The sequence below is a fragment of the Rhineura floridana genome, chromosome 7, assembly GCF_030035675.1.
Source record: "Rhineura floridana isolate rRhiFlo1 chromosome 7, rRhiFlo1.hap2, whole genome shotgun sequence".
NCBI lineage: Eukaryota > Metazoa > Chordata > Lepidosauria > Squamata > Rhineuridae > Rhineura > Rhineura floridana.
In genome coordinates, this window is record NC_084486.1 from 115,323,810 (window position 1) to 115,336,449 (window position 12,640).

Sequence of the window (12,640 nt, forward strand, 5' to 3'; positions counted from 1 at the left end):
ATCTATAAACACTCTGTGTTAGAAAACATGACATCAGAATAGTTAAGGAGTAATATAAAGGGTTTAAAACAAAAAAGCAAGACTGTCAGGGATTTCCCTGATGCCTCAGCATCAACTCTTATAAAACAGGCTTCTTTAATCCTTTTACTACCACCAATTCCCATGGAATACCTCTATAAATCCAGCTAGTATCATGCATGGAAGGCTTTAGAAATAGGATGCCACCACCATTGAGAGACAGTATTCATTAATAGGCAAAATACGGTTTAAGAATGTGCCTATAAACCACAGATATTTCTATCAAACTTTACAAAGCAAGGAAATTGGGCAGCTATAGTGAATGCACCAGGGGAGCAGGAGACCTGACCTCCTCTCTGAGACATTGTACTGCCCTACAAATTGGTCAAAATGCAAACACAATTTGGGTTGGTCTTTCACAGTCCACTCCACTTCCTGTGTAGCTTGGAAGAATTTGGTAGCATGTACCTTCTCTGTTTTTTAATCTGGGAGGTAAGAAATGGGATCTTGTCCAAGTTTGCTGAGAATGGGTTGATCATTTGCATGCTTACTGAGTTCAATGGGATTTACTCCCCTGCAATCATGCTTAGGACAGGTGAAACTGACCACAGGGGATGGGAGGGGAGGAGAAGGAGAAGGAGGGAGGGGAGGAAGGGCAGAGGAGAGGAAGGGGATGGGAGCAGGAAGAAGGGGATGGGAGGAGAAGGACAGGTTTGATCATTTGCATGTTTATTGAGTTCAGTGGGATTTACTCCCATGCAATCATGCTTAGGATAGGTAAAACTGACCGGGGAAGGGGGAGGGAGGGCTGGAGTAGGCAGGGGAGGAGGGGAGGGAAAGAAGAAGGGAGAGGAGAGGGGAAGATGGGGAAAGGCAGGTCTAATCATCTGCATGCTTATTGAGTTGAATAGGATTTACTCCTATGCAATCATGGTTAGGATAGGTAAAACTGACCGGAGGAGGAGGAGGGGAGGGGGAAGGGGAAGGAGCAGATTGGAGGGGGGCAAAGGAAGGGGGAGGGGAGGGCAGGTTTGATCATTGCATGCTTATAGAGTTCAATGGTATTTACTCCCACACAATCATGCGTAAGATAGGTTAAACTGACCATGGGGAGGAGGAATGGGAGGGGGAAGGAGGGGGAAGGGGAAGGAGGGGATTGGAAGGGGATGGGGAGGGAGGGGCAAAGGAAAGGGGAGGGGAGGGGCAAGAGAGTGAGGATAGAAGGGAGGAGAAGGGAGAGTGGGTTTGATCATCTGCATACTTTTTGAGTTCAGTGGGATTTATTTCCTTGCCATCATGTTTGAAAATGGAAATCGACTGCCTTCAAGTCGATTCTGACTTTTGGCAACCCTATGAATAGGGTTTTCATGGTAAACGGTATTCAGAGGTGGTTTTACCATTGCCTTCTGCTGAGGCTGAGAGGCAGTGACTGGCCCAAGGTCACCCAGTGAGCTTCATGGCTGTGTGGGGATTCGAACCCTGGTCTCCCAGGTCATACTCCAACACTGACCCGGGGGAGGAACAGGAAGGGGAGGAGGGGGGAGGGGAGGAGACTGGGTGCATGGGCCCTGGGCAGAGAGGAAGTCCCTTTCCTCTCCAAAAGGAAAACATTGTGAACAGTATCATTGCTTTCCAGTGTTTCCCTCACCTTTTTATTCTATAGCAGGCACATGTAGCCTCCCACCCAAATTGAAACCAAAGCTGTCCCAGGCCTTTATTTCACTTTGGACAGTCATGGCTTCTCTCAAAGAATCCTGGGAAGTATAGTTAGTGAAGGGTGCTGAAAGTTGCTAGGAGACGCCCTCACAGACCTCCAATCAGCCACTGGAGCTCTATCAGTAGAATAGGAGTCTCCTCTCAGTGCCCTTCAGAAACTACACTTGACTGTAGTGTAGTGAAAACCATGACTGTCTCATGTGAAATCAAAGTCTGGTGTGGGTGTGGCCCCCTCATTAGGCAAGCCAAACAGCTGTGAGTCTGGCTTTTAGAACACTGACAGTTGGTTCTTACTGAGCATGCCTGGCACTATCATTCAGTTCAATGCAAAATGTCTTAAATTAATTAAAAATCAACCAGGCATTCTTTTAACTTTTCAACTGCAGAAGATGAAGGTCAGAGCATGTAACAAGGTCAGGAATAGGAGTACAGGTACTCTGTGAACATTTTTAGTGAATTTCAACAGATTATGAGAACTCTGACAGAAAAAAGTCCAAGGGGGGGTCTGGGTTCCCCCCCCCATCTTTTTAGACTTTGAACTCTCTATTCTCTCTTACTGTTTTGTGAATCGCCATGAAAATTCAGCATTTCTGAGTTTAGGACTATACGTTTTGTAAGGTTTGGTTTTGAAATGAGCTTATGGGAAGCATCAGAATGGCATGGGGGTATTTTCAATTTAACGTTGCGGAATGTGAAAAATCCATGCTGGCTATAGTATACAGCTACTCTTGTGGCTGTATAATAAATCTCTATGTTGTAGGTTTATTAAAGGGATATTATTTACAAAAGGGAACAGGGTTACTTATTTTGGGATTTTATAGGTGTTTCCTGACGGGTTCTAAAGACTCCAGATACATCGTTGCTGTCACCAGCCTCTACGTGGCTCTCCCTTCAGGCCAATTTCCCTAAACTTCCACTCCGGCCAATTATTCCCATACCCCAATCCAGCTACTGGGAATAATCTGCCTCTGTACTCCAAAGCTCCTCTGGTTGTACTCCCAGCAGCTTGGATAGTTCAGCCAGTGTCAAAACCCCACTTGTGTCACTTCCCTCTGATCTTCACCAGATGACTATTAATGACACCATGGGTATTAATTGATAGGTCTCAGTCCTTCCTTCAGCTATTCTCACCAACCAACTCCCCACTTTGACTATCACCAACTTCTCTCCCCAATTGACAGTTAACTCCCACACAGACAGTTAACTTCCTACTGCCTGGACCCTCCAGACAATCAAATAATTTACCTGATCAGGCCCCATCTACTAGAATCTTAAAGCAATCACGTCTCCTCTCAGAATCTGTCTCCAAGCCACAACTACCAAGCAGGCTTGCAACAAGGTACCAAAACCAGGCCTCATGGCAGTCACAGAGGGCACAAAACATTTCCTTAAACACAAGCATAGAATCATAAGAACATAAGAACATAAGAAGAGCCTGCTGGATCAGGCCAGTGGCCCATCTAGTCCAGCATCCTGTTCTCACAGTGGCCAACCAGGTGCCTGGGGGAAGCCTGCAAGCAGGACCTGAGTGCAGGAACACTCTCACCTCCTGAGGCTACTGGCAACTGGTTTTCAGAAGCATGCTGCCTCTGACTAGGGTGGCAGAGCACAGCCATCATGGCTAGTAGCCATTGATAGCCCTGTCCTCCATGAATTTGTCTAATCTTCTTTTAAAGCCATCCAAGCTGGTGGCCATTACTGCATCTTGTGGGAGCAAATTCCATAGTTTAACTATGCGCTGAGTAAAGAAGTACTTCCTTTTGTCTGTCCTGAATCTTCCAACATTCAGCTTTTTTGAATGTCCCCGAGTTCTTGTATTATGAGAGAGGGAGAAGAACTTTTCTCTGTCCACTTTCTCAATGCCATGCATAATTTTATACACTTCTATCATGTCTCCTCTGACCTGCCTTTTCTCTAAACTAAAAAGCCCCAAATGCTGCAACCTTTCCTCGTAAGGGAGTTGCTCCATCCCCTTGATCATTCTGGTTGCCCTCCTCTGAACCTTTTCCACCTCTATAATATCCTTTTTGAGATGAGGCGACCAGAACTGTACACAGTATTCCAAATGCGGCCACACCATAGATTTATACAATGGCATTATGATATCGGCTGTTTTATTTTCAATACCTTTCCTAATTATCGCTAGCATGGAATTTGCCTTTTTCACAGCTGCCACTCACTGGGTCGACATTTTCATCGGGCTGTCCACTACAACCCCGAGGTCTCTCTCCTAGTCGGTCACCGCCAGTTCAGACCCCATGAGCGTATATGTGAAATTCAGATTTTTTGCTCCAATATGCATAATTTTACGCTTGTTTATATCGAATTGCATTTGCCATTTTTCCGCCCATTCACTCAGTTTGGAGAGGTCTTTTTGAAGCTCTTCGCAATCCCTTTTTGTTTTAACAACCCTGAACAATTTAGTGTCGTCAGCAAACTTGGCCACTTCACTGCTCACTTCTAATTCTAGGTCATTAATGAACAAGTTGAAAAGTACAGGTCCCAATACCAATCCTTGAGGAACTCCACTTTCTACAGCCCTCCATTGGGAGAACTGTCCGTTTATTCCTACTCTCTGCTTTCTGCATAGAATAGGAGAGTTGGAAGGGGCCTACAAGGCCATCGAGTCCAACCCCCTGCTCAATGCAGGAATCCAAATCAAAGCATTCCCGACAGATGGCTGTCCAGGTGCCTCTTGAATGCCTCCAGTGTCGGAGAGCCCACTACCTCTCGAGGTAATTGGTCCCATTGTCATATGGCTCTAACAGTTAGGAAGTTTTTCCTGATGTCCAGTTGAAATCTGGCTTCCTGCAACTTGAGCTCATTATTCCGTGTCCTGCACTCTGGGACGATCGAGAAGAGATCCCGGCCCTCCTCTATGTGACAACCTTTCATGTACTTGAAGAGTGCTATCATATCTCCCCTCAGTCTTCTCTTCTTCAGGCTAAATATGCCCAGTTCTTTCAGTCTCTCCTCATAGGGCTTTGTTTCCAGTCCCCTGATCATCTTTGTTGTCCTCCTCTGAACCCGTTCCAGTTTGTCTGCATCCTTCTTGAAGTGCGGAGACCAGAACTGGACGCAGTATTCAAGATGAGGCCTAACCAGTGCTGAATGGAGGGGAACTAGTACTTCACACGATTTGGAAACTATACTTCTGTTAATGCAGCCTAATATAGCATTTGCCTTTTTTGCAGCCACATCACACTGTTGGCTCATATTCAGCTTGTGATCAATGACAATTCCAAGAACCTTCTCACATGTCGTACTGCTGAGCCAAGTATCCCCCATCTTATAACTGTGCATTTAGTTTCTTTTTCGTAGGTGTAGAACTTTGCATTTATCCCTGTTGAATTACATTCTGTTGTTTTCAGCCCAATGCTCTAGCCTATCAAGGTCCCTTTGAATTTTGTTTCTGTCTTCCACAGTATTAGCTATGCCCCCCAATTTTGTATCATCTGCAAATTTGATAAGCATGCTTTGTACCTCCTCATCCAAGTTGTTAATAAAAATGTTAAAGAGCTGTGGGCCCAGAACCGAGCCCTGTGGTACCCCACTTGTTACTTCTGCCCAGTTTGAGAAGGAACCACTCTTTGAGTACGATTCTGGAGCCAACTGTGGATCCATCTAATAGTTGTTCCCATCCAGCCCAATTTAGCTAGCTTGCTGACCAGAATATCATGGGGCACTTTGTCAAAAGCTTTGCTGAAGTTGAGATATATTATGTCCCCAGCATTCCCACAGTCTACAAGGGAGGTTACCCGATCAAAAAATGAGATGAGATTAGTTTGGCAGAATTTGTTCTTCATAAATCCATGTTGGCTCCTAGTAATCACTGCATTGCTTTCAAGGTGCTCACAGATTGACTGCTTTATAATCTGCTCCAGAATTTTTCCAGGGATTGATGTTAAGCTGACTGGTCTGTAGTTCCCCGTTTCCTCCTTCTTGCCCTTTTTGAAGATAGTGACATTAGCTCTCCTCCAGTCATCCGGCACTTCACCGGTCCTCCATGATTTTGCAAATATAATAGAGAGTGGTTCTGAGAGTTCTTCAGCCAGTTCCTTCAATACTCTAGGATGCAGTTTATTGGGCCCTGCCAATTTGAACTCATTCAAACTGATTAGGTATTCCTTGACCATTTGTCTATCCATCTCAAGGTCCAATCCTGACCCTTCTACTTCATGTTTCCCGGGAGGGTCATAGGCCCTTTTTTGGGAGAAGACTGGGCGAAAGTAGGAATTCAGCACTTCTGCCTTTTCTTTGTCATCTGTTATCATTTTGCCATCCTCACTGAGTAGCTGTGCCACCATTTCCTTTCTCTGTCTTTTACTATGGACATACCTGAAGAAAGCTTTTTTGCTGCTTTTAGCATCCCTTGTTAACCTCAGTTCATTCTCAGTTTAGCCTTCCTGATGCCATCCCTGCAATTCCGTGATACCTGCCTGTACTCTTCCTTTGTGGCCTGGTCTTCTTTCCATTTCATGTATATGTCCTTTTTTGTTTACAGTTCAGAACTTCAGCTCTAAGCTTTTTTGTGTTGGCTTCTTCTGCTGTTTCCCCCCTTTTTTCCTTGTTGGAATTGGTTGCCACTGCTCTTTTAGAATTTCCTTGTTTAGAAATTCCCACCCGTCTTGAACTCCTTTTCTCATTAGGGTTGCTTCCCATGGAACCGTACTTACAATTGTTCTGAGTTTATCAAAATCAGCTTTACTGAAGTCCAGGTTGAGCGTATGGCTACTCTCAGCTTTTGCTTCTGTTAAAATCAAGAATTCAAGTATGGTGTGGTCACTTTCCCCCAGTGCTCCCGTAACTGCCACTTCATCCACCAAATCATCTCTATTGGTTAGAATCAAGTCCAGGATAGCTGATCCTCTGGTTGCTTCCTCCACTTTCTGTAGGAGAATGTTATCTCCAACACAAGTCAGAAATTCCTTGGAGGGACTGTGTTTGGCAGAGTTTGTCTCCCAACAGATATCAGGATAATTGAAGTCTCCCATTGCTACTACATCATGCCTCTTGAAACATTGACAGTTTGCTTTTCAAACGTTACATTCTCGTCTTCTCCTTGATTGGGTGGTCGGTAATAGAATCCAAGCACCACATTCCTTTTATTACTTGCCCCATTAATTTTAATCCAGATACCCTCGGTGGAGCTACCAAGCTCATCTTCCTGTATTTCTGCGCAGGGATACATATTTTTAACATATAACGCAACTCCACCTCCCTTTTTATTCCTTCTGTTCTTCTTGAACAAGTTGTATCCTTCAATTGCTGTATTCCAGTCATGGGAGTCATCCTACCAAGTTTCAGTTATACCTATCAAGTCGTAATTGCCCTCCTGTATTAAGAGTTCAATTTTGTCCTTCTTGTTTCCCATGCTCTGCGCATTAGTATACAGATATCGGAGTCCATGTGATTTGTGGCTTGGCTTCCTTACTACATTTTTCTGAGGACTGTTACTGGGCCCTATTAGAGCCAATCTCTCTGTTCCTGTTACTGTGCACAAGCCTCCATCAGTCGTTACTACCAAGTTTACGTCTCCCTCCCCCTTAGGATTCAGTTTAAAGCCCTGCTGATGAACTTCTCCATGCTGTGGCCAAACACATTCTTCCTAGTCCTTGTGAGATGCAACCCATCACTTGCCAGCAGTCCATCTTCCAGGAGGCATAGCCCGTGGTCCCAGAATCCAAATCTCTCATGTCAGCACCACCTTCATAGCCATTCATTCACACAGAGTATTTTTCTTTCCCTTTCTACTCCTCTTCTAAGTACTGGAAGGATGGATGAGAAAACTATCTGGGCCCCAAAGTCCTTGAGTTTCCTTCCCAGAGCTTTAAATTCTGATGTGATTTCTTCATAGCTCAATTTGGCAGTGTCATTTGTTCCCACATGGATGAGGAGAAAGGGATACCGGTCAGTGGGCTTGATGAGTGATGGCAACCATTCTGTCACATCTCTAATCCATCCTCCTGGTAGACAGCATACCTGGCGAGTCCATGGATCTTCTCGGCATACTTTGGTTTCGATCCCACGCAGTAGGGAGTTTCCCACTACTAGTACTCTTCTCTTCTTGTTCTGGGGCGTGGTTTCATTGTCCCTCCTTGATTGCGCTTCAGCCTCTTGCTCGTTGTCGCACAGGGTCTCCTGTAATTCTTCCTCCACAGGCTGTCCTCCAGTCTCCTCCTCGAGTGGTTGAAATTGGTTCCATAGCTCCACTGGTGAAAGGTGTCTTCTAGCTCTTCTGCTCCTAACTGTCACCCTTTCCCATGGAGTTTCCTCCACTTTGTTATTCCTTTCCAAAGCAGTCTCCTCTTCTGCTACCACATGCTGTTGCTCCTCCACCGCCACATCTCTTTGCTGCTATTGTTCCAGCATTCTGTCTAAGAACGCTTCATCTTCGCTTATAGTCCTCAGTGTGGCCACCCACCGTTCCAGGCCTCTCGCCTTTTCTTCCAACAGTGCCATAAGCTTGCACTTGTTGCAGGTGTACGCCATGTTGTTCTCAAGCAAGAAAACAAACATGGCACACACCTTGCAGGTCACAACCACTGGAGAATCCTTCCCGTTCATTCTCTCTTCTACCTTTTGTTTCTTTCTAACTACTTGTTTTGGAGTGCCCTGTGCTTTGTCCTGTCCTACTTCAGGGTAAACTTGAGAGTCCCACTAGTATGCAGTGTGCTGTACAAGGAGAATTAGTAATTTGTTTGGGGTTTTTTTTTTAATGGACCTCCCCCTTGACCTCCCCTGTCAAACTCCTTTGTCAAACTCCTGTTTGCTCTGCCTGTTCGCGCGCTCTGTTCGCTCACTCTCTGAAAGCTGGCTTGCTTATATGTCCTCACCTGTAGATCAACTGAGACAGCTCCCTCTGCTCTGCTCTGCACACCACATACATAGCATTTGTCCACAAACACAAATGAAGGAAGTGCCAGGATCTTAACTGTAGCAGAGGAGGCATAGATTGCAACAGCTGAGGGGACACAGTATGAAGGATGAGGTGGGGAAAAGAAAAAAAAAACCATCACTAAGAAATCTGAACAATGGAAGCAGTTTTCCAGAATTCTTATGGAATCAGTTTTTCCTGAAGATTTCACAAAGGCTATGGTAGTCTGCCAATGTGGCTGAACTAGATGGCCTTCAAGATTATTTCTGATACCTATCACTGACAGATCTGCTAACAGAAACTAATTCAGTGGGTTGTAACCAGTTAGCCAATAATAACTCTGACAGTTCCATGTGCAAAGGGTTATGCTTTATGATTGATGGTGTCTAGGAAGGGATGCCTAGCACTTGTTTGTTTTTGAGTGCGAGCAGAAAAGCTTTAATCCTATTTGTCCACTATATTAAAATAAGAAGAATCTAGACTGTCAGTGCCAGGGGGGAAAAAACTTGTATATTAGCTGAATCAAAGAAAACCAAGAATGAACTGCAACCTGCACAAATATCTGCTGATAAGATAACATGTTTCTACTTCTGTTCCAGATATTTTATATAAACATTTTGTAATTGTGAACTGCTTCAAACTGAAACTAAATATGGGCATGAAGGGCCTGACAAATTTCTTTTATCTCCTGGAATGTGTCTGCCTGAAATATCATGATGTGCTAAACTTTCATGAAGTCAGTGTCCAAACATGAAACCACAAAACACATCAGCAAGTTTGTTCCGATCAAAGAAGAACAGCATCTTCTTTGTACTACCCTTGGATAAACTATGTAGCTGTCAATGGGCACAGCAGCCCAACTCACAAAATTTTCCCTTTGCCTCTTTCAAATTGCATCTGAAACCTCCAAAAGTTAAAGCCATTGCCTATGCACTTCTTTCATGTCATCTGCCCTCTTTAAGCCATAGATGGGACTTTACCCATTGTTTTTGCCCTGAACTCCTGTGTCTCTTTTCTTCATACATCTTTGTTCTCCACTCATCTTTCCTGAGATCTCTGCTTGTCATCCCACTTCCTGTACCACTTTACCAGCCATCCCTCATCTCATGTGTGTGTGTGTCTTCCCACTCATCCAGTATCTGTGCTTTTCCTTACCCCCTCTCTATCAAAAGTACCTAGTCTCTCCTTTCCCTTGCTCTGCATAAATGTTCCCCCTTTAAACTCAATTTATTATGGGCTCTGTCTTGCCACAGTTTTCTATCATTCCTGCAGACCTTAAATTCTGATCTACCATCACCAAAATGAGAGAAGCCATGTGTGTGTGTGTGTCCCAAAATACCTTAAATCTTGGACTGAACTTGCTATGTTGAGCCATTTAAGGAAACAAAAATAGGAATTGTCATATGAGTTCCAAAAGGCAGCATTGATGTGCATCAAAGTAAGGAAGCTTAAGCTGTAAACAATTATACTTCAGTTTTACTTTGGCTAAATCAAATAGAAATTGGATGAAGAAGACTGTACATTCAGTCCTGAATCCCCATACAGTAGTATAATAATCATAGCTTCTTGTACCAGAAATCTACAGGAAGCCAGTTCTGGTACTTTCCCAACGTCACCTGAGGAAGAGCTATGACTTGTATGAGCTCCCAATTTATATGGCTGAGATGTATTGGTGGGCAAGATGGAGAAAATTATGAAGATGGGGAAAAGGCAGGTGGTGGCTGGATAAGATGGATTCATGAACACAAGGAGGGAGAAGCAGAAACACTGGTCTAGGTGCACAGGAAGCTGGACAATGCCATCAGAATGTACCTCAACGACTGAATGAATTCACTGCATACAACAGATACTTACATCAAGCGTGGCTAAGTCTAGTAAATCTGTGTCACAGGTACCGCATCCAGTTTCACGAGTCCAGCCATTAGGGATATAATTTCCAAAGTAATTGAGATTAAGCTAGGGTAGGGAGAGAAGAAAATGGCTCAAATCAATTCAACAGGGTAACAAACCTTGCTTCTGTAGCTTTCAATTAAAGGCCCATTCCACAGAGCTCTGCAGTAGGGCTCACTCAACAGAGATTAGTGGAAATGGCAGGAAACAGTGTGCAATTTATTCTGCAGTGTGCAATGTGTCACTGGTAGCTAATCCTCATTAGGCTACTAGCTAGAATTATGCTATATATTCATTTCCCAGTCTCATTTTAAAAAGTCTCAGGGGTCAAGTGAAGTTGCCATCACTTACTTTGGTTGGGCCGTTTCCATGAAGAGTGACTGGCAAAGTGTCATACACTGAATTCCCAGCTCTGGCTCTTCCATCTTCAAATTTCAAAAGTACTTCATCTGCAGCCCCCCAAGAAGTTAACAATACATCAACTGTAGTTTGCTCAAACAAGGTTATCACAACATTCTTTACATTTGCCTGAACATCCACTTTTATACAGATCCCTGTATCTCATTTTATTATTTATTTATTATTTGATTTATATCCTGCCCTTCCTCCCAGCAGGAGCCCATGTCATGTCAATATAGTCTGCGGTCCTCAAGCTGCCCATTTCTAAGTTTATGAGGAACGCTTCCAATTAATTTTTTTTTAAAAAAAAAAAATTGTGTCTGTCCCAAAATTGTATTTATTACAATGGGCCACTTGGTTCCTCAGAGCTCTGAGGAACTGGGTGTCCATTTCCCACCACTTCCTTGGTAAATTAAGGCCTGTTCAGATTTTATCTTTCCCCCTCAGGACTGTTGCTGGGAAGAGATTGGAGGCAGTTTTTCTTCCCCCATGAGAAAAAAACAAACCCTTGGAGTTCTTTATAGGTTTTATTTTTCTAGGATGAGGAATGAGCCAATGTTCAAATAACTGCATGATCTCTCCCAATTGGTCATTCAGTACTCCCTTTGGGAAGCCAAGGAGAGAGTACATAAGCCCAGGACCTGAAACCAAACACCACTTGGAGATAATTCCCCATGAAATATAAATGTACAAATAGACCCTTGGATGTTGAATGTTATATAATAGATAACACAGCAATGGCAAGAAAGAAATCCGCCTGGCATATCCTTGATCACTCAACAGGCAGTTCAGCATACATACCAACAGCTCCATTTAGAGCCTGAAAAATGTTGCACTTGTGATCTAAGGTAATATTAATGTGTTCCTAAAGTGAAAGAAAAGAAAATATGCTAAATGAGATGTTATAAAATCTAAGGTAGCATAAATTGAATTCTAACATCTTGACAAATGTAAACTAGCTAAAAACATGACTATGTTTTCACTTATAACTCATTTTAAGAGCCTTAATTTTTCAGCCAGATCTTTCTCAGTGCTTCATATATATCTTCATAGCTCAGCATGTTATACAGATTTGTCCCTCATCAAGAAATATGATTCATTAGAAAACTGTTCATATGATCCTACTACCAAAGGCTTATTTTCTGTTTTATAAGTCAAGCAAATCAAGTTCATGACTTCTCAAAGAATGATTATTTGGCAGCATACAGTAGGAGAGTATCTGCCAAATACCACTAATACATTAACAGCTTAAAATAAATAAAAATTGAATAAAAGTTTAAAATGTGCCATGAGATATACAGAACAATATTAGTGTCTTCAGTACACATACTGCTGCTATATATACTGGCTTTCTTATATATTGATTCTGTGACTAGATTATAGTCAGCTATTGAATCCTAGACATATCTGAAAAAAGCTTCACATAGTGCAGATATTTATTTCCAGGATGTTCAAAAGTCCTCAGAGAATACCACTAAGCTAGGAAGACGATGGCATGAAACTATACAAGTCGAACCTGCAAACAAAATTTTGCAGTGTGGAATGCCATTTTTCAGGGTTCTAGCCAGCCAGGCGTTCCCTTTTCCAGGATATTCTACCTCAACCCCTGATTTTTATCTCCCCTCCCCCAATCAATCAATAAGCATTTCATGGTCACTAAGCATGCTCAGTCCATTTTAGGCAGTTTTCCTCCCCTCCTTACTTCCACCCAAAATTGGTTTTATAGGTCTGCAAACTTGG

The 12,640-nt window shown here is 43.2% G+C and overlaps 1 protein-coding gene across 2 annotated transcripts in view; it reads right to left on the minus strand.

Annotated features, from left to right (window-relative positions):
• Positions 1-12,640, minus strand: part of PLOD2 (procollagen-lysine,2-oxoglutarate 5-dioxygenase 2) — a 93,943-nt gene that overhangs the window by 37,744 nt on the left and 43,559 nt on the right. For both annotated transcript variants that reach the window (XM_061636952.1, XM_061636951.1), the window contains exons 6-8: positions 11,702-11,765; positions 10,853-10,950; positions 10,466-10,567 (exon numbers count right to left, since the gene is read on the minus strand). In XM_061636952.1, the coding sequence (XP_061492936.1) occupies positions 10,466-10,567; positions 10,853-10,950; positions 11,702-11,765 (264 nt within the window). The remainder of the gene's footprint in view (positions 1-10,465; positions 10,568-10,852; positions 10,951-11,701; positions 11,766-12,640) is intronic.